Raw genomic sequence first — 22,439 nt, 5'->3', positions numbered from 1 at the left:
TTTTTTTTTTTTAACCAACGATTTTTGACTTGATTTTTTGTGGGTGCGCTCGGATCTACTTTTTGGAGGGGGCATGCCGGGGGAGCCAACGGCCACGATGTGATTTGTGAACCAACGGCCGTGATGTAGTCTTCGAGAGCCCGTCCGTACGGCCCGGGGGACGAGGTGTGACTTGGCGACTAGTAGTAGGTATGGCAAGTCCACACATCATTATTACTTGTGTCAGGAGGTGGACAGCGATGACGGGCTGTAGCCGGTCAAACTTTACAATGGGAATCCCTCCAGTTTCATCTTTGTTTTTTCACGAGCTTTAATTTTCAAGTACCAGTATTCACTGTTTCTGAGCGAAAACTTTCCACCTTAACTCTAATTTATATTCCTGCAAGTTTATCATGAAAATTTAAAATCACAATACTGTTTACTAACTGGCTAAGACTATTTTTCAAAGAGGCGTGTTTCTCTGATTAAATGGGTATTTAGATAGAAATTAAAACATGATTTTAAAAGTGTTTTTACGGTATACGAAGTAAATACGTAGATGAGTTTGTTTCGTTTTACGAAAAAATACTTATAAGAAGTACTTTTATGTACTTTTAAACACCTCAAACCATGTTTGATGTAAGAAACACACCCTAAGACTATTTTTCAAAGAGGCGTGTTTCTCTGATTAAATGGGTATTTAGATAGAAATTAAAACATGATTTTAAAAGTGTTTTTTACGGTATACGAAGTAATACGTAGATGAGTTTGTTTCGTTTTACGAAAAAATACTTATAAGAATTACTTTTATGTACTTTTAAACACCTCGTTCTTTATTTACCGACTGTTCTATTGAAGTTGTTAAATAGAAAACGTCATTGAAAGTTCACAATCTAATACAGTTAGAATAAGAGCTGGCTAGGTTTATTATTTGTTGGATGTTTAATGTGTGTTTCTTAGTACAAATGTATTATTATTTATATAATTAGTCTTTCCGGCCAAAAACTTTGCCATTTAATTAATTAAGACAACAACTTTCCATGTAGGGAAGATGAAGGGAATTAATTAGACGGAATTAATTAGACAACCTATGGAGATAAAGTCTAATTTTACATTCTTCTCAGAGGAATTTTAGGCACGGTAACGTTATTGACTCCTAGTTCTTCACAAGACGTCTTATAAATTAAACGATTCCCAGCAAAATCTGCATTATAATAATATACTAGTTTACTACTATTAATGTAAGATTTAATTAACTAATTTGAGTACATTAAAAATATTGATTAAAGATATTGGTTTAATTAGTTAATAGTCAATATAATATATTTTTTCTAAAATACTCAGATCATTATCCTTTAATGTGCTTCCTCCCTTTCCTATTTAATTATTATTAAGAAATATTAATGGGATTAATTTGAAAAAATTGATATATAAAATAGATTTTATATATAAAACTAATATTAGCTATCAAATTAGGTTTCTATATTAAAGATTGGAGAAGTAAAATAGAGGTATCTAAAATTCCCCTGAAAAATAAGCACAATGCTCATTCTTGATATGCCTATCAAATTGATAGCCATAATAAAAGAGTAAAGCCTAGGACACGTGGGCACACCTCTTCTCTGAAACTGGATTAGAATTAATAAAAAATAACAAAATTTAATTTACAGAGCAGATATTAATGACATAAAGTTGGACTTCCCACTTATACAAAGAGAGCTTATGCACCATCAAATTTGAATCGGGGGAAAGTTTTAGGCTACTAGGTTATCACCACACAATGGAAATTCTTTTCTAGCAAGTTTAATTTTACTTGTAATTGTAATCTTATGTTATTGTTACCTTTAAATTAAAAAATTAAAAAGGAGTTAATATAATTTTTAATCTTTTTAATTTGTTTTTATTTTAATTTTAAGAAATTATATTAATTAAAAAGAGAGAGAGAGAAGGGAAGGGTGAAGGAACCGGGAGAGGGAGTAAAAGAGGTGGACAGTGGTTGGAGGAGGGAAGTGGGGTGAGGTGGACAAGCTTAGGCCACAAGATGCACTTTTGAAGATTTGCTGCAATTACTGTGTTTTTGTACCCTCCCAGATGTCGGCGACCTCTCCTTTTCCCTCCCCCTCCCACTCCCGTTCCCTTTATCTAAAATTCCCATCATCACTTTTTTATTTCCACTTTTCACTTTTCTTAATTAAAAAAACAAAACACAATCCCTCAATAGGAGCGGCATTAATTAATAATTATCACCCCATCAAATTTCGCGTTCAAAATATAATGCGGTAAAGGAATTTGGAGCTTCTAATACCAAAATATAAGATGAGTCCAAAGTGTGATATTTTTTATATATATTATAGATATATTCAGTATTACCTTCTGTTCTAATTATAAGAGCTGGTTGACTAATATGAAACAAAATTAAGGAAGTAAGTTAAGTTAGTTATTTGTCATAAATAGTGTTACTTTTCTAAAATATCCTTACTAATCAAGTGTACTGATTAGAATTATCATTATTAGAATGATTATTTTGAAAAAAAATATAAATATGAGAAACAAAATAAATTGAGATCGTATATTTAAAATTAAAATAAAAGTCAAATAACTTTTTATATTAAAGAGCGGAAGTAGTATATTATTAATTATTATTAGAAGGTCCTGACATTCATAATTTTAGCTATTAAAAATGAAAATGCATTTTCAAAAAACTAGGCGACCTGCCACTTGTGGCACACCTTTGACTGGCTGCTTTTACCAGTTTTGGTCAAATCCTACATCTTACATCTATAAATATGTACGGATTTAAATAAAATTATAAATTATAAATATTGAGGAGGTGTTTGGCATACAAAAGAAACAAAGGCCTCCGGAAAATAGTTATCTACTCTGACTGCTTAGAGGCTATTAACCTGATTTCAAGAGGCTGTCATGATTCTCACGAACATCGTTGAAGACACAATACTTCTTTTGAATAAGATTGGTAAGTCTTCTTTCAACATGCTTGTGGAGAAGATAATTCTTATGCTAATTACTTGACTAAATCAGCCCATAATAGCGACATCATCTTTTATATCCTTGATCACTTTCCTCCTAGTTTTCCAATAGGCGGCGGATGATAAGAAAGTTTTTTTTTCCCTGCTTAGTCTTTGTTACTTTGCTTGTAATATTTTACTTTTAAGGTAATAGTATCCAGTTATTATTATAAAAAAAACACTTTTTTAGAAGTGGTTTCACTCTCCTCATATATTTACTACCTCTGATATTTAATATAAGAGCTTATTTGATTTTTATTTTAATAATAGATATAAGATCCCAATTCACTTTATTTCTTACATTTATTTATTTATTTTAAAATAATTCTTGTAATAATAGTAGTTCTAATCAATACACTTTATTAGCAAAAATATTTTAGAAAAGACCACATCTATTTATTACAAATAACTAACTTAACTACTTTTCTTAATCTATTCAAATTAATCAACTAGCTTTTATATTAAGCAACAGACGTAGTACTACCTCTGGTCCTTAATATAAGACCTTGTTTAACTTTTAGTTTGGTTTTAAATATAAAATCCCGATTCACTTTGTCTTTCATATTTATCTATTTTTTTTCCAAGATAGTCCTTCTAATAATAATAGTTCTAACCAATACACTTGATTAGTAAGGATATTTTAGGGAAGACAACAACTATTTACTATAAATAACTAATTTAAATTTTTTCTTAATATTTTCAAATTAGTCAACTAGTGCTTATAAATAAAATGTACAGTAAACTTACTTTAAAAATTATGATTTAGTTTTCAGTCAAACACTCTTGTATCCTGATCCACTGCCTCTAAAAGAGAGTAGTCGATTTTCTTCTTAAAGGGAAACGGGCTGAGATGTGTTTGGACAGTGGGTTCTCCTACCAGTTCGGCCCATTTACCTGCACTGGCCCAATTCTCCCATTGGCTAAACTTTTTCAATTAGGATAGGCGTTGTTTGTCAATAACAAAGTGATAAAAAAAAATCATATTATACATTATTTATAAAAATTATAAATCGATTAAAAAAAGGGTATAACTCGTTAAAAGTTTTATATTAAATGTGGCACATAAATGTTCCAATTGATGGTAATTTTGTCGGTCTACAAAAGAAAATTGAAGAAGGTTTTTCCTTTTTGATGGCCAAAAGATTTTTTTTTCCTTCTTTTTTTTTATTTAAATCTCATACCTGAGGAGCCTGAGAAAGAAAGAGGAAAATAAAATAAGGAGCATATTATTTCTAAGAGAAATATAAAAAGAAATAGAAGAGAAACCGAACAAAAAACCATAGAAAAGGAGGACCCAATGCAAACTTTTTTTGGGCCAACATTGCACAGTTTATGTGTCTCTCTCTCTCTCTCTCTCTGTGTGTAAAGCCCAATTTTGAAATCAAATTAGGCCTCTTTTTGTCCCTGTATATTTTTGGTCCTTTATTTGTTTGAAACTCTTATATTAATTAAATTTTCACAAAATAACAAATTAATATCTAATTTTTTATTGAAAAAGGTGTTTGCATTTGATACTATAGTATTTTGAATAAGACTATCTTCAATAAAAGAATATATATATTTAGCCCAAAAAACCTACATAAATTATTAGAAAGATGTGAAAAAGTATTAGATATAAAAATAAAACGCACATTTATATGCAGTTAAATTTTTTTATATTATTATATTTTGATATACAATGTATAATTCTATTCCTTATTACTACTCTTTTTCCATCTTCTAAATTTTTCTTTGTCATCTTATTACTAAAATTCTACTCTTTATATCCATGTTATTTGTCATATTATCCTGCCAAGGGACTTGACATCCACTTCACACGCATGCCACTTTTTTTTTTTGGGGGGGGGGGTTAGAATTTTTTTTAAAAAAATGGTCTTATTCCCATCTATCGATATTCTATAATTTTCTTTGTTTCTCAGCTTATGAGCTAGATTTTTCAATGCACAGGATAAATAATATTTCAAGCTTTTGAGAATGTATAGATTTGGATGAAATTTAGATGGATTAATTTTACGTCAATAGATACGAGAATTCGAAAATTCTAAACAAGTCCAAATTTCATTAAACATATATTATGCATAAAAATATATGAAAAGATGCGTTATTTACAGTATTTGGTTTTTGATTATACTATATGTGTCTAGGAAAATTACTACGAGATCCTAATCAGGTACTACTTCCAATCCTAATTATAAGAGTTAGTTGACTACTTTGAAGAGATCAAGGAAAGAAGTTAAGTTATGATGCAAAAAAAAAGAAAAAAAAAGAAAGAAGTTAAGTTAGTTATTTGTAATAAATATATATTGTCTTTTCTAAAATATCCTTACTAATCAAGTGTATTGGCTAGAACTATCATTGTTAAAAAGATTTTCTTGAAAAAAAAAGCATAAATTTGAGAAACAAAGTAGATTGGGGTTTTATATTTAGAACCAAAATAAAAGTCAAATAAGGTTTTATACTAAGGATTGGAAGTAGTATATAATTACTAAAAAAATTTAAATAATAAGTGAGCACCATAAGTTACATTCTTACTTTTCATACTAGAACTTGTTACTCATTTATTATTCATTATGAAATTTTTTTACAATTACATTCCATTTTAGGATCATACAGTGATTTTCAGTTAGAATATCACTTTTCCTGATAAGAATAGGGACAATTACAAATAATACCCTTAAAAATGTAAAATTACTATTTGAGACTAAAAATTTGAAAAATGACAAATAAAGACTCAGTCCCACTTTTGCAAATATAAAATGTGGGTAAAATGTCTGAAATACCTCTCAATCAAATGACAAGTTGACTATGAGAAATGACAAGCTCACTTTAGCGAATGATAATTTCACTAGACTAAATCACAATTTGGTTGAAGGTATGTCAAATGACGAGTTGATTATAAAAAATGACAAATTTATTTTAACGAATGATAACTTTAGTGGACTAAAATCACAATTTGGTTGAAGTGCATTTCAGACATTTCATCCACATTTCATATTTGCAAAAATAAAATTAGGTCTTTATTTACTATTTTTCAAATTTAAAGTTCCAAATTATAATTTTACATATTCTGATGTCTTTATTTGTAATTTCTCCATAAGAATATCACTTTTGCCTAATTAATATTTTATAGGAAGAATTGACCTCCAGTGTCAGCAAATGAGCATAATTACCAAAAAAAAAATCTAAATGATAATATAAGTTTTAAATAATTACTTCACAATAAACAGTTAAAATAAATTAAAAATAATATATAAGTTAGATATATACTTTTATTTTTAAATATGCCATTGTAATAAATTAAAAAAATGATGAAAGAGAATGTGTGAGAAAATATGATAAAAAAGATTATGGAAAGGAGAGAGAATAAATAACTAGGAGGTAAAATTGATAAAAGTGCATTAAATATTAAAACAAACATCAAATAGAAACTTATGAAATAACCATACACGTTTTAAAATTTGAATCTTATAAATAGCATTAGAAGGGGTAATTTTTAGTTTGCCGGAGGAAATAACAACTTCTCATATACTACCTCCGGTCCTAATTATAAGAGCTAGTTGATTAATTTGAGGAGATTAAGGAAGTAAGTTGAGTTAGTTATTTGTCCTAAATAGGTGTTGTATTTTCTAAAATATCCTTGCTAATCAAGTGTATTGACTAGAACTCTTATTATTAGAAGGGCTACTTTAGAAAAAAATGTATAAATATGAAAGACAAAGTGGACTGGGGTCTTATATTTAGGATCAAAATAAAGTAAAAAAGGATCTTATATTAAGGACCGGAGGTAGTATTATTTTGGTAGTTATTTTCTTCTTATGGGACTTTATTATAATTCTCCCTATTTTATATTACCTTTATCCTTAATATAAAAGCTTATTTGACGTTTAACTTGGTTTTAAATATAGATCTCAATTCACTCTGTCTCTCATATTTATCTATTTTTTAAAGAGAGTTATTGTAGTAGTTACACATGATAAAGATTTCATGATATGATAATTATATTTAATACACTTAGGGGGTGTTTGGGTAGAAACTAAACCATAATTTTAAAAGTGCTTTTACAGTCTACGAAGTAAATATACAGAGGAGTTTATCTTGTTTTGCGAAAAGTGTTTTTGATATTTTAACCCATGTTCATTAAAAATAAACAACTTTAATTAATTTTCTTAATTTATTCAAATTAATTAAGTAGATCTTATTATTATTATTATTTTCATCAGGGAGCAGATTAAGAGTTAGTATGTTAATAATAATATTGATATTGATATATACGAGTATTTTTTTCCCCAGTTTCGCGGTTATGACGTGGAATTTATTACTGTTAATGATTATTAATTATGAATTAATTAACACCCCAGACTCCGACACGACACCCCATCGCGGTTTTTCTACCAATCAAACAATCATCAGTACTGTCAATGTCACTAGTTTCTCCCGCCACTTGATCGCTTTCTAATCTAACAGCTTTGTTTCGAATCTTTGATTCATCATGTAAAGGCCCGCCCTATAGGTGAGCTTGCATTTTGTTGATGCTCAATTTTCTTCCATGTTCAATTCGTTTCAGTGATTCGGGAAACAGGACTTTCTGGTCTGTCAGAGTCGAAAACTTCAATTCTTGAAGATTTTCTGGGTTGCTATAGTCTGATATGGTTGCAGAGAAAACTTAGATCGAGAGGAATAAAAGGAAAATTTTCTGAATTTAGAATTTCGCGCTGGTTTCAGTTTCTTCATGGACGTAAACTGAAGTACAAGGCAGCGTTTCGACCAGAGAGATGATTTTTGTTGAAAGCTGTATGCAATTTGGTCGTGTTTATGATTTTCTTTCTCCGACATGCCGCAACTTTTCTCCTTCTACTTGTTTCTCTGCTGCCAAATTTAGTGTAGCCGTGATCCTTTCTTCTCTTTTTCAACTCGATGAGTAGTAATTTTTCTATCTCGATTCTCAGTTCGGACTTGGCATTGAAACTTCAATGTGTGCTTCCTCTGCTGTCATTTGATCTTTTATTAGAGAGACAAATATTTTCTACATAAGTGACACATGAACTGGTTACGTAACTTGGACAAGGGTGTTTCAACTTTTTGTATCTAATTTTTGTTTATCATGAATCCTTTGGTGTGGCTCCGAATTGCTGATTATATGTTCAATATTTCAAACTATGTTGTTTGGGTCGTGTGAAGGCAACTGCCTGCCTATTAAATATTCTCTACTCGTCATTAGCTGGTACTCTTTCATTGATCCGTGGGAAGCAACTTCTAGTTTCGAACTTGTGATTTCTCATCAATAAACACTAACCTGTTTCATTCGTTGTTCATCTGCAACAAACATTAGATTCTGAAGTACAAAATATTCTTTACATTGATTCTCCATGTGTTTAGTGCGGCAGTGTGCAACTGATTTTTTTTTTGCCTTTTTATCAATTGTTGTTGTAGTCTATATCTACTTCATTTTATCTTAATTCTTTTGAAAATTGTGATTTTCGTAATTTGTCTTTCTGGTAATTTCAGAAAACCAAGGCACTACTCATGGCTCCATCTAGAAAATCCAAAAGTGTCACTAAGAGATTTTCAAATATTCGTGAAGCTGTATCTTATGAAGAAAAAAATAGAGAGAATGTTAACAAGACTAGGGCACAGGGTAGTCCTGGCATTCAGAAGGTATGATTGGTGCTAAAATGATTCACAAAGAATTTTTCTCGTTACGCATAACTTCATTTACAATAAGGAAGAACATCATATATGTTAAAGTTTGGTGTCTAACTTGCATATTGGTGCTTTTTTTGTTGAGCTTTCTATTTAGGCTACTGTATATCTTGTTTTGGTTACATGCGTTCACACACAATAGTACGTTAGTAAGGAAGAGTCTCACTTATATATAGATGCCAGTGTTGGGTTTTTTAATACTATTTCTATATTTCTGCATTAGTATTTTTCGCTTAACAAATTGCTTGACTTTTGATGCCATTCTGGTGATCCTAACTTTTAATTCATGCGAGATTAGACATTGAGTTTAATCCAAAATAATAATGCTCTGAACATTATTTGTGTAGCTGGTCAGATTTTGAGACAGGTTATATGATTAACTTTTGATGTGCGGATCCATCAACTATGACCATTTTGTGCTTTTGAATTGCTTATAATAACTGGAAGATAAATTCCAATAGTAATGCCAAAGCACCTAAGTTACAAGAGCAATTCGATGATGTATGTGGATGTACTCTTTGTGATGTTGCTCAATATTAATTAATTTTGTTTATAGATATTTGACAATGTTATTAAGAATAGATTAGATTTACATACGAAGAAGCTAAAAGAAAACATCACACAAGGGCCAATATAAGCAAGAAAGACTAATCAGCTTAGCAAACTTTGCCAACCTCTTTGCACATGCACCATAAACATGGTATCAGAGTCTTCATGATCACGAAGCCCATTGTCTGAAATTAAATCAATTTTGATACGGCATATGGAGGCCCTGTTTGTAATTCAAGCTTTAAGCCCAAAGGACTTTCACTTGAAGGGATTTGCTGCCAGTTTAATCCATTGTAGTAGTGGAACATAACATAGCACAAAAGTTGTGCTTTAATACTCTGGTTTTTCAGTGTATAGCAATTTCATTTCCTACTCTCAATGGCTGCATTGAAAGTGCATTTATGCATGCATATTGCTTATGTGTTATAAAGTTGGGGCTCATTTTAAAGGATCTTAGAAGTTAGGTTGGTATCAGGCCTTTCCCCCTTTTCTTTCATCCCTTCTCCTCTATGACTCTTGCCAATGAAAATAAAAAGAAGTTGTCATCATAACAGTTTTTCTGGTGTCTCCTTAGGAGTTTTCTAAGTTAAGAGAAAGAAGTAACGTATTAAATTTGGCTCAGCATTTTTTGCTTTCTCACAAATTTCGTAATTACTTTTCAATGATACACAGAAGAGAAAATTGGCTGACATGTTAGGACCAAAATGGAGTAAGGAGGAGCTTGAGCGTTTCTATGATGCTTACCGTAAATATGGGAAAGACTGGAAGAAGGTTAGTTTAGTTTTTCAGTGATGAGGTGCTAGTTATTAAATCAGGTTGGAATGAAAGGTGAAATTTTTGTTTACTATAAAAGCGGTATGCCTGCACTTGACATTGCCTAATTGCATGTAAAGTTGCTGGCTCAAGCATGTATCTAATGATTTTTTTTTTTTTTAATAAATTTAGAGGGACAGGCAAAAATGGCCTGAGATACAACCTCCCACCTACGGAGGAGGTTTTATGCCAGGAGGCTACAAAGCCATTGGCATGTATCTAGCTGTGTGAATCTACCTTTTTCAGCAAACTATCATTGTCTGACATTCTGTCCTGTACCAAAAATTTTCTCCTTTGCTTACAGGTGGCTGCTGCAGTGTATCATAGGTCTTTGGAAATGGTAGAAGCTCTGTACTCTATGAATCGAGTAGGTGCAGCAATATTCTAGACATGCTGATTAACTTGTACACATTGCTAAATGCATATCACACCGACACTGATTCTAAAACATACCACGCAGTCACATATAGAAGCTGATTAAGAAGTCTTGGTCTTGGTTTGTGTAAATTTATCTTCCCAAAATAATCATATGAAATAGGAAATAAATTAGCAGATGAAATTGAATATTTCTATTTCTTTGTTTCTTAAAATCAGAGTAGTAATACTTTTTTCATTTTAATATTTTTTGTTACTAATTAGTAGTTACGTTTTATCTCATATATTATGCCTCTGGCTTGTTATTCTTTCTTTTCTTCTCCTATCTTAAAGTTTATGGGTTGATTAAAACAAAAAAGGTCTAATTGCTGGCAACCAGCTCATAGATGCAATTATTGCAAACAAACGAAGTAGTTAATGATGTGCAAGGAAATATTGCTTCAAGCGAACCTTCATTATGATAAAGGAATCCTCCCTGTTGCGCTTTTTGTGGACAAAAATTGTTTCATTTTTCAATTAAGTTTCACTAGTTTGGGTTATTTGGTGATGCATAATATCACATTTTGATATACTGGGTTTTGCTTAATTTGTATATTGTTTTGAAACCAAGATTGTTCTGGGTTTATTTTCAGGCATACTTGTCTCTTCCAGAGGGCACTGCTTCTGTAGTTGGACTCATAGCAATGATGACCGATCACTATAGTGTACTGGTAAGCTTGAATTTCAACTTAAAGCTACATTGAATATTTACTCGGGCATTACTTTTTCTGTAACATTCTTGTGGTTGGTTTGAGGTTCTGTTTCCTAATTGACCTTGCCTCCAGCTATGATATAGGTGATTCTCTCACCCTTTATTTCAGTTCTTTTCACAAGTTCTTTGTTTCCTCTAGTATTTTTAATATACGAGGATTGCCTTTTACTTAATAATAATTGTATAGGGTTATTATCCAGTCAGCTCACTGATCTGTAAGCCCTCCCATACCATGATAAACAAATCACTCATGAGATCATAAATTGTATTGCTAGTGCTGTTACTTTTGGAAATAATTGTGTACTTTATAAAAGGCTTGGGATTTGCAAAGGGTAATGACTAAATTTTGGAAACGATAAAATGCAAATATAATATGAATGTTTTAATTGGCAGGGAGGAAGTGATAGTGGACAAGAAACCAACGAAGATACGGAAAAATTTAAAAAGCCTCCAAAATTTTCGCAGCAGAAATGTTCATATGGGAACTATAAAGCATCAGATGGAGATTTTTCAGATCATTCTCAGTCACATTCAATTACATCAGGTGACGGCTGCCTGTCATTGTTGAAGAAGAGGCATTCTGGTGGGTTGATATTCTGAATGCATATGAAGATTACTTTGATTCCATTCTCTTCTCTCTTGCTTCAGCTTGTGTTTGTTTTTAAAACATCAATTCTTACATTAAGATTGAGGAACTTTGAATAATGTTTCCTCCTGCTGGAAACATGTCGCACATACACTGGCACAAATTTTCTTCTGTTAGCCCCTTCAATTCTGGAAAGACTACATCTCTCTTAATTTTAAGGAGTGTCTAATGTCTATTTTTATATTTAAAAGGGACTTCTATCAATGTTCTTATCTAATGATTTATTGTTATTTGGGATTTTGTTTTAAGGTTTAAGTTCTCACGCTGTTCGGAAAAGGACTCCCCGTGTCCCTGTTTCACATTCCATTCATAAGGATATGGGCAGAAAGTGTTTTTCACCTGCTAGGCAAGGTTACAGGCAAATGGTTGACAGTAATGATGTTGGTCATAAAATTGCTTTAGCACTGACGGAGGCTTTACAAATAGGTGATACTTCCAAAGTTTCGGACTCAACAAACAATAAATCTAAGGGTATTATGTCATCACCCTGTCAGAATAATGGGAGGAAGGTATGTAGTTTGTCCGCTTGTATTGTCTGATATTTTTTTAAGATGAACTAATAACTCTGGACAACTATGGTTTTTCAGAACACTAAATCGGAAGTAGCAGGATCCAAATTTTGCCATTTTGACTTGAACGATGGTAGCCCTGAATTAAGTTTACGAAGCACAGGGTGCGGCAGTGGAGATTATTCTTGGAAACTGAGTCAACAGAGCAGCAGAGGAAGAGCTAGAAGAGGAAAAAATGAAGAAAAGGGAACAAAATACTACAGAAAAAAGTTAGAACTCGGAGAAAATGAGAATAAGCATTGGGATGGTGTAAAGGAAGCTTCTAGTGGGACAGACGAAGATAAAGGACTGGATTTAACCAAGGATAAAATTGAAATTAAATTTGCAGCCACAAAAGGTACTAGGTCCTCCTTCAAGAGTCTCAGGAAGAAAAGTGAAAAAGTACTGCTTGAAAAAGAAGGTAAGCTTATTTCTTTTGTAATAAAAAAGGTATTTTTGTGGTTCCAATAATTCCCTTCACTAAGTTCCCTTTTGTAGCTGTTAAGTAGGCTTGCTATTTCGAACTTGAATTCTGTTAAATTCTGCTCAGAGCATGTTGTATGTTTATTGAACAAAGGATCTCAGACTCTAATATATTGCCTAACTTCTTAATCAGTGGATTATATAGAAGTATTGCTCTCGTCTTATGAATGAATGTTTATTTATCTAATTAAGAAATAGGAAAATAATGAGAAATAGATGATATTTTGTTACATTGTCCATAGTAGGTGCTGCTGGGTAAAGATGTATAGTCTCTTCTTCTTCTTTATATGTTCCATAAAAATAGAAGAGGGGAATCAAAGGTTTGTGCTCTGGTTACTGAGAGAATATAAAATTGCCATTGTTATCTGTGATCAGAGAATGCAGAAGAAAGATATAGCAAATTTTTGTATTTGAATAGATCACCTGTGAAGGTGAGTTCATTGAGTTACACATAAAGGCAATACGAGAATATCATTAAACAATGAGGTTAACTTAGTCATAATAAAATGGGGCTGAGCCCCTCCCCTCCAAATTCCCCCACTTTTGGAGGGGAGGGATAACATTTTGGACCAAATGAGGAAGTGGAGTAAAATCCCTCCTTCCCCCTCCAAATCCCTCCAATCAAATGGACCATAAATGTTGTCTAATTATTTGATAGTAAGACATAAAACTTATTTGAATGAGAATGTTTTTACGTTGTGTTTTTATTCTCATCATTTGCTTAATATTAGTTTGTCTTAAAGTGTGCACTTTTGGTTCCAATTTGAAGTATGGTGTTACGCATTTATCTTTTTTTCCTCCTTTTGTAGATGAAGGTTCTTTTGATGCTTTGAAAGCCTTGGCTGGTCTATCTTTGATGATGCCAGTCGCAAACCCTGACCCCGGTATGACATTTAAGTCTTCACCGATAATTTTATGCAGTTTCATCTAACTATTCTTTGCTTCTTCCACACAAGGGTGATTTCAAAATAAATTAGATTCTTGCAAGAACTATGTTGTTTACTGTTGTGCATTCTGAGTGTTGTCTCATGGTTTTCATGCTTTTCTTAGTCAGTTTTTTTATTAGCCCTTGGTTCCTTTCTATCATGTCTTTTTGTGTCCTCTATCATAGTTTGTTCATGCTGTATACTCTTGGATATTCATACAATTCTGATTTTCAATTTATAATTTAGCATTGCTTACAAATACCTATTTGCTTTCATCATATTTTGAGAGTTTAGATCCTCTAATATGCTGCTTTCTGTTTGTTCAGAGTCACTTGTGCGGGTGAGGGAAGAAAACCAAGGAGCTGTTGATGAGTCTAAAGTGGAAACCCATCATACGATTGTGAGTGATGAAAGCACTGCTTTAGGTAAATTAAGTTTGGTTTCTCCTGGTAATGAAGTTTTTGTTCCTCAAGAAAAGGGCACCTTCCACCTTGATGCTAGAAAGAGGAAGAGAAGACAAACACCTTCAATATTGAAAGTAAGTATCAACAAAATTCTAGCCTTTAGTTGTAGTTTTATTTTTATTTTTTACCTTTAGTCTTAAATTAGAGTTTTTGTCCCCCTTGCATTTGAGAAGCTTCAATTGGGTACCCCTAGTATCAATTTGAACAAGGCATCCCTCTGAATTAAATTGGTGCTATTAAGTCCCTCTGTCTGTATGCTGCTGGTGTGGCACCCTTTCTGCTGACTGGATGCCTTCCTGGTCATCTTTTCATCAGCAAAGATATCAACATGTCAGCAAAAAAGTTTTCAAATCGCCAAACACACTAAATCTAGAAGACCAAAATGCAAACTTTTCAAAGTTGGACACATCAAAGTGCTATGAAGACTATTTTTTAATAGCTATTATTCCTCTGTATCTCTTGTTTGATGTTTGACATTAAATATGCAAGTAAGCTTGGATCTTATTGCAGAATGACGAAACTCAAACCAGTTCTCATTTAAGTGGTTCACAGAAGATCAAGGTATGCAGCTATTCCTGCTAGTATATTAAGTACTCCCTCTGGTCCTTATTATAAGCTTCAAATAACTAATTTACAATAATGAACCATTAGTTAAAAGCAATAAATAGGTTAGAAATATAGTTTTGTTTCCAAATATGCCCTCATAATAAATGAGAAAGATGATGAAAGAGGATGTGCGGGGAAATGTGATAAGAGAGAGTATGATAAAGGAGAGACAAAAAAAAAAAAAAATTAAGGGCAAAATCAGAAAAAATGCGGTAAATGTTAAAAAAAAAATCCCAGCTCATAAAATGGAACACACTTATCTCTAAATTTGAAGCTTATAAATAACACTGGAGGGAGTATGTCACAGGTGTTTGAAATTTTAGTCCATTTTTCAATGCAATTTAGTGTTTCGCTTGATTCCAATCTTGGAGATGGCTGTAATATTTTGGACAGAGGATGATAAGTGACAATCTTGCAATGAGGACAAAGGTGCAACTCCCAGGAATGATGTCTTCAAGTAATGAGGACAAAGGAAGAAGGGATGATTCTCTGCTATTACCCATAGAAGTTTCATCTACAGATAAAGTTGGTTTAGCAAACAAAGGAAGGCATAGAAGAAAGATGGAGAAACCAAAACCAATGGTAGAACAAGATATAAAGGTGCCAGAAAGTATTTTTAGTGGTCAACATAGAAAACCCATTCTCCAGAATAGTGTATCAAGCCACAAGGTTGATTATCCATCATTTATGTAAATGGATGTTGACTTAATTTTTCAATCTGATTTCAAAGATGTTTTTTTTCATTATTGCAGGAAAAGCTTATTAATTGCCTGTCTTCACATCAAATACGGCGATGGTGCACTTTTGAGTGGTTTTACAGTGCTATAGATTACCCATGGTTTGCAAAAAGGGAGTTCATGGAGTACTTGGACCATGTTGGATTGGGGCATGTTCCTAGACTGAGTCGTGTAGAGTGGGGAGTCATTAGGAGGTATTTTGTCCCAAGTGATTCTATTTGTATTTGCTGCTATACTATTGTCTCATTCTTGTTAAAGTCTCAAGGTATTTCATGTGTTTGTTACTCTTGTGCAGTTCTCTTGGCAGACCCCGGAGATTTTCTGAGCAATTTTTGATAGAAGAAAAATCGAAGTTAAATCAATACCGGGACTCAGTTAGGGCACATTATGCAGAACTTCTTGCTGGTACCAGGGATTGCCTTCCAACTGATTTGGCCAGGCCTTTAATTGTTGGACAGCGTGTCATTGCCATTCACCCAAAGACGAGAGAGATTCATGATGGGAGTATACTAACTGTTGACAACTGTTCATGTCGGGTTCAATTTGACCAGCCTGAACTGGGGGTTGAATTAGTCATGGTATTCTTTGCTTAACTGCTTTAATTAATTGACAAAAGGATAACTAAATTCAAACCAATTAATTGATTTCTAGTTCCCATTCTTTTCCTTAATCTCTAGTTTATAAGTTATAAATAATTACTAATCCCTCAATATTATTTTCCTATACTTCCTTAGTAGGTCTTCTGAAATAATTTTTAACTTCGACATTTTATGCATGGAAAAAAATTCCAAAATTGGGCTTTTATTGAGTTGCCTCAATTTAATTCTTTGCAAAGATGCCTGACTATAGACGTTTATGAATTGTGGAACCAGGTCAAAGGATGTAATATCTAGTGATGTTGAACAGACTGTAACCCTTAAGGAACTTATCTGTACTTGTTATTTACGTCAGAATATTGGTCATGAATTGCATATGCGCTGAATACTTTTTTCCACAATGGCTCAAATTTCTTTAACATCTTGAAATGCTATCAATCCCTGTCAGAATATGTAAAAGATAGTGAATTTTATTGCTGCTATCTATCTAATGTTAATGAATTTTTTTTCACATCAAATGCATAATCACACATTGTAGAGGCTGTTTCACTGAATTTTCTCTACGAAACTTCTTTCTTCAACTTTTCCCCCTTGTTTTATTATTTCTAATTTTCAGTAATAAAAGAATAATTTCACGAAAGTATTTTTATATGGCAGGATATTGACTGCATGCCTCTGAATCCTTATGAAAATATGCCAGCATCTCTGATAAGGTACAATGTGATTCCTGCTAAACTAGATGGCAACCTTATTGAGTTCCACCTTAATGGGAAACTGAAACGAGGAAAGATTAAGGAGCACAGAATATTGTACCCTAGCGGGAACTTAGATCATGTTGATGCTCTTCATATAACTCCCTCAGCTAGTGGCGTCAACAATTTATTGAAACAGGTGCAAATTTATATTCAGATGGAATGCAGATTCTGCTAGTTTTATTTTATGGTTTTAAATACTTTGAAGTGTAAGGTAATTTGCATTCTGGTTATTATTGTAAAGGAAGATCGGTTCTTTAATTATTGCTAAAAACTCTTACACCAAGACTCTTTATATCTCCTCTTCAAATGACTCCTTAGGGCGAACTAATTTTTTTAACCAATATGGAGTTCAGTTGTATGAGAAGTTTGGTGAACTCCTTGTAAGGATATCTCCAATCTGAAATTTTCAGTAAAGCGTAGTTAACTGTGTTCAGAATGCAGAGATCTGCTCATACAGTAATTATGACTTTACGCATGCTTGGAGCTCAAAATAAGGATTTGTATATCCCGGTTTATAATTTGATTCTTTATGGCTAAATAGTGTGCATTAGAAAAATACTGATTCTTGAGATAAGAAACTTTGTCAATCTCTTTTAATCCCAATTCGTGGTAGTAGGCTTTTGCACCACGATATGCTACAACCTATTCTAATATATCAGAACTGACTACGCGAGAAACAAATTCCCCATATAGAATATTAGATGCCACATGGCAATTGGTGCAGTTCTTTGTGGCATTTGGTGCAATTCTTTATATATTCCCATGCTGTGTGATCAGTCTAGGTGACTACAAGAGCCTGGCATGCCCACCTCATCTGTGTGGTCAGTCTAGGTGGGCTGCCTGTCCTTTATCCTATTATTATTTTTTAAAAACTACCAACAGGGGTTGGGTTTAGCAGAAAGGGCAAGTTCCTCACAATGTGGCGAACCAAGATTTGAATCCCCGCTGGGAGAGATGCCCACATTCAATGCTCGATAGTGTCTCGAATTAGATTGCCTCCAATAGGAGGATGCCTATGCTTTAGCCAAAAACAAAAAAAAAAACTCTCATCTCTTGTGTTTTTATTTTACCAGACGCCTTTTGCCTTAATTTGCCCTATTTTTACGACATTAATTAATATCATATATTCGTGCCTGCGTATTACTTTCCATTATTGTTATTTTCACTATAGTACTTAATTTGTTATAGTAATGCATAAATTTATAATTTATAAACATCAAAGGGATTTCAGGTCGACTCATGCCATAAAAATCAAAGCTGTAAAGATTTTTAAGCTTATTTTTTGAGAAAACTAATGCTCCTTTTGGTTTGTGTTAGAGAATAAACTCCTTTTCCTTTATTTTTATTTTTTGGGTAATTTTTACTATATCTTTGTTGTCGTTATTAAATATTATTTTATTTTTCTTACTTTTTCAAAGTAGGGACACATGGGTTATTTTGCGTTATAGAAATCACTTCGTTCCATTTTCCATTCCATTTCATATATCAAAGGTGCCCTAACAATTTAATCCTTCCATTAAATGCCCCGCACTGATTGTTCATGTCTGTCTGTCTGTTGTTTTCCTAGAAAATAGGTTCCTCTTACTCATAACTTTCCTGATCAAACATTCGTGTTTCTTAGAGAACCAAAATAATCAATCTCACATTATCAACAATGTCTTCTATTTTCATCTGACTAGATTGGTTTCTGTTGATGTGTCTTCCAGCTGTATTGTAGAATCAACTTACCAATTTTATTATGATGAGCTGTCGAAGTTTCCTGAGTAGTTTAATTTGTCCTTTTCTTTTCTTTCTATTTTCTCCAGGGCATTTCTTCAAGTTCCAAATTGCAAGCTAATGTTGCTTGCAATGAGATTGGTAACGCTCGACTGTCAGCAAATTCTAAAGCTTCTTTTCATGTAAATGTCCCGTTCAAAGAAGCTGGCACAAATGCTGTTTTTGAGCTGATTCGTGCTCTTGACAAAAAGGTACTCCCTAATGAATAATTAGTCATCGTCTCTAAACTTCTCTTTGTTGTGATACAGGAAAAATATCTGCCTTTCAAATATTCGTATCGAAGTAATGAGCTTATGGCTGTGAACTTATAGGAAATTGTGCTATCTGAACTGAAGAAAATGAATGATGAGGCATGTGAAAGACGGAAATATGGGGACCACTCTTTAAATGATTCAGAGCCATTTAAGAGACATTATGCTGCAGTATTGTTGCAGTTAAATGAAGTGAACGAGCAGGCATGAAATTCATGGAACGATTAACACACGATAGCACAAAAATTTGACACACGATTGCACAGTTAATTTCATATAATCTTTCCTTCCTTCCGTCTTCACCTATCTGCAACTTCCTAAGTGGATTTCATTTGTGCAGGTCTCTTCTGCCTTGTTTTGCGTGAGACAGCATAACACATATCAGGGGAACTCTAATTTATCACCAAGGCCCCTAGCTAATTCGGATGATCTTGGCGGTCAAACTAGCTCTTCGTATTGTTCAGCTTCTCACAACCAAAATTTTCAATCTCATATAGCTGAAATTATTGGAAGTTCTAAAAGAAGAGCCCGCACAATGGTTGGTGCAGCTATGCAGGTATGGAAAGGGTGCCCACTTTGTGAATAATTACGGCATGTCTGCACTGCATATTTAAAGTGAACTCAACACTAAACTCCAGTCATCCCTATACAGCCGATATGTTTGGTCAAGCCAAATGCTTGAAATTTTGTGGTGTTATTATTTTTATACACGATCTGCCTGCATCACTGATGAATCTGGATGGTTGGATCACCATCTGTGAAGATTCATTTGGATGATTGACTCAGCAATCATTAAGTGAACATTTTTACACTAGTTTGTATACCGAATTACTGATGACCAGCTGCTAGATGATTTCCTTTCTATTTTCATTAATCCTTGAGGAGTCGTATCACTATCGTTTTTCCAATCTCTGACTACAGTTTCTCAACAATTATTGCAGGCGATGTTGTCTTTTACTAAGACAGAAGATAAGGGTGAAGGAATTGAAGAGTCAATTAATTTTATAAATAATCGGCTTTCAGTGGATGACCAAGCTGCTCTGTCCTCGCAATTCATGCCCACAGATTCTGTTCATGTCACTCTAGCTTCTCAGGATCAGATGACTGCAAGTAAATCGAAGCCTTTGTCAAATAATCATTCACAAGATCCTGAGCTAAACAGCTCATCTGATCAAAATGAAGTGAAAATTCCCTCAGAACTTATTTCTCAATGTCTAGCCACCTTGCTGATGATCCAGGCAAGTTTCGTGGCTCTTCAAATTGCTATCTGCTTGTATGTCGTCAATCTCCCCTCCATTGTTGCTATTTAATAAACATTGTATGTGGTCAATCTCAAGTCAATCTCCCCTCATAATTTCTATTGAAGATTCAATTATTTACCGTTGATAGTTTTTTTTTGGGGGGGGGGGGGGGAGTTCACTTGTCGTGTGGTGTTATACTCTACTTAAATGCTGACTAGTCCAGACAGTGATTGTTACTGCATCAAGGAATATATGGTAGTACTATTGATTATCTTGTTGCAAATTCTTAACGTGCACGCTGACATATCTTTGTAAAACAAATTGCAGAAGTGTACAGAGCGACATTTCCCACCTGCCGACGTTGTTCATATGTTAGATTCTGCAGTCACAGGTTTGCAGCCATTTTGTTCAAAGAATCTTCCAATATATGAAGAGATACAGAAATGCATGGGCATAATCAGGAATCAGATATTGGCACTCATACCTACCCAAACTACCTAGCTTCTCCATATTTTTTTTCAATTAGGATAAAGTAGCATTCTACACTTTAATTTTGTTTATGATACATTTTAGTATCCTGACAATATTTTCCTAGCACATCCAATATCTCTTGATGTTGTTTTCCAGTTACATCTAGAACTCTAATCTTATTTATGGGTTAGGATGTTCGATACATTATAAATAAGATTAGGGTGCTGGAAGCACTAAAAACACATAATAATATCAGGGTGCTAAATGCACCATAAATAGGACTAAAGTATTGGATGCATTTGAAAAATAAAACTAGAGAAGTGGGTGCTACTTTACTTTTTTTTTTTTAATAATTTTTTTGGTAAGTCTTTATACTCTAAACTGCAATTGCCTTGATTAACCACCCATGGGGTATCTATATATTTGATTAAAACACTTTAAATATCAGTGTTGGTGCTACATGAAAAGGTGTGGCTACGCGAAACTATTGCTATATCTAGATAACTTCTTGTTCTCTCTAGGGAAAGAAACACACCTTGGTCTCTTCTCTTCCTAGAGATGTTTTATTCAAGGAATTAAAGATCGGTTTAGTCTAAAAAAGATAGCTCTTCAGTGTTTTGAATGAAGTGGAAATATTTTCCCCATTTTTTCATTCTTTGGAAACAAGAAAAAAAGCGAATTGAAGTGACTGAAAGAAAATCATTACAGATCAGATAGAAACGATTCGTTGAATCAACAGGCGCAAGGCAAATGGCTTTGACTTTCTTCATCTAAAATATTATGTCCCTTTTTTTTCCCCCGCATGATGGAAAAGAAATTGTTTTCCAAGAGAAATACTAGAGGCCTCGCAATAAAGTGAGAGCCCACTTATTTGATTCAGATTAGCACACATACAAATAAGCACCTTTAGATTGCAAACTACCTCCTCCAATCTCTTCTATAAGATAATTTTTGAAAAGAACACTTGTTCTTATTTATAAGAAATTCCAACAACTTATCTAAAATATGTATTATCATTTTTCATGTTAATTAATATATATTAGTCAAATTCCATTAATTATCCATGTAAGCGGACCATTATTTATATGAGATATTTTGAAAATAATTTGCATTTTTAATCATATTTATAACATTTAAGCAATTTTTATCATCTATGTGATTCAATTATTTATATTACCTCTAGTTTTTAATATAAAAATTACTTATCTAATTTGAGTATATTAAAATAGTTAGTTAAATTAATTATAACAAATATAAGTTAATTTTTGTAAATTTTTTTTAATCATGATGGCTCTGATAAAAAATCCTCTTAATATATGCAAAGAGTGGAGATATTTAGCTGAATAGATTATAAATTTGAAAAACTAAATCTAACCCCCAATCATAGGTAACATCTTATAACAAGTACAGGGGGAAAAAAAACTCTTCCTGTTTTTAATATAAAATCTAGTTGTTAGGTTAATTTTAGTTTTAAAAATAAGACTTATTTTTTCATATTTATTAATATTTCCTAAATTACTCTTATAAATACTCTCTTAACTATAATCAAGTAAGCGAGGAATGAATGATATTTAGAAAAATAATTATAATGTTTTAGAAAAAACATATCATATTTTTTATAATTAACTAACTTTCTTAATCTAATCAAATTAGTTAAATATGTCTTATATTAAAGACATGAAGAGTAGTAGTTGAGACATCTCACATGAGAATTAGAATTCACGGATTTTGAAGCAGTTATATGAT

The 22,439-nt window shown here is 32.7% G+C and overlaps 1 protein-coding gene across 1 annotated transcript; it reads left to right on the top strand.

The window, feature by feature from the left end:
• The first annotated feature begins 7,559 nt into the window (after positions 1 to 7,559).
• On the top strand, positions 7,560 to 20,994 carry LOC114737652 (protein ALWAYS EARLY 3). Its single transcript, XM_028925600.1, has 20 exons — positions 7,560 to 7,796; positions 8,511 to 8,660; positions 9,927 to 10,025; positions 10,372 to 10,434; positions 11,075 to 11,152; positions 11,587 to 11,776; positions 12,089 to 12,348; positions 12,427 to 12,808; positions 13,680 to 13,754; positions 14,123 to 14,334; positions 14,771 to 14,821; positions 15,260 to 15,535; positions 15,619 to 15,797; positions 15,899 to 16,181; positions 16,857 to 17,090; positions 18,760 to 18,921; positions 19,042 to 19,185; positions 19,322 to 19,537; positions 19,923 to 20,219; positions 20,550 to 20,994. The coding sequence occupies exons 2-20, from the start codon at positions 8,529 to 8,531 to the stop codon at positions 20,721 to 20,723; spliced, it is 3,507 nt and encodes a 1,168-aa protein (XP_028781433.1). The 5' UTR covers positions 7,560 to 7,796; positions 8,511 to 8,528; the 3' UTR covers positions 20,724 to 20,994.
• The last annotated feature ends 1,445 nt before the right edge of the window (positions 20,995 to 22,439 follow it).

The sequence above is a fragment of the Neltuma alba genome, unplaced genomic scaffold (genome assembly GCF_004799145.2).
Source record: "Neltuma alba isolate B1F8T4 unplaced genomic scaffold, ASM479914v2 tig00013478_pilon, whole genome shotgun sequence".
Taxonomy (NCBI): Eukaryota; Viridiplantae; Streptophyta; class Magnoliopsida; order Fabales; family Fabaceae; genus Neltuma; species Neltuma alba.
The sequence above is the reverse complement of the archived record's forward strand: the minus strand, read 5'-3'. Positions and strand labels throughout refer to the sequence as shown.

Excerpts from the sequence above, each read along its gene's own strand:
- LOC114737652 (XM_028925600.1), top strand. The coding sequence starts at position 8,529 with ATGGCTCCATCTAGAAAATCCAAAAGTGTCACTAAGAGATTTTCAAAT. Across the intron at positions 11,153-11,586 it reads CCGATCACTATAGTGTACTG|GGAGGAAGTGATAGTGGACA; the intron begins GTAAGCTTGAAT and ends TTTAATTGGCAG. Across the intron at positions 16,182-16,856 it reads TGGGGGTTGAATTAGTCATG|GATATTGACTGCATGCCTCT; the intron begins GTATTCTTTGCT and ends TTTATATGGCAG.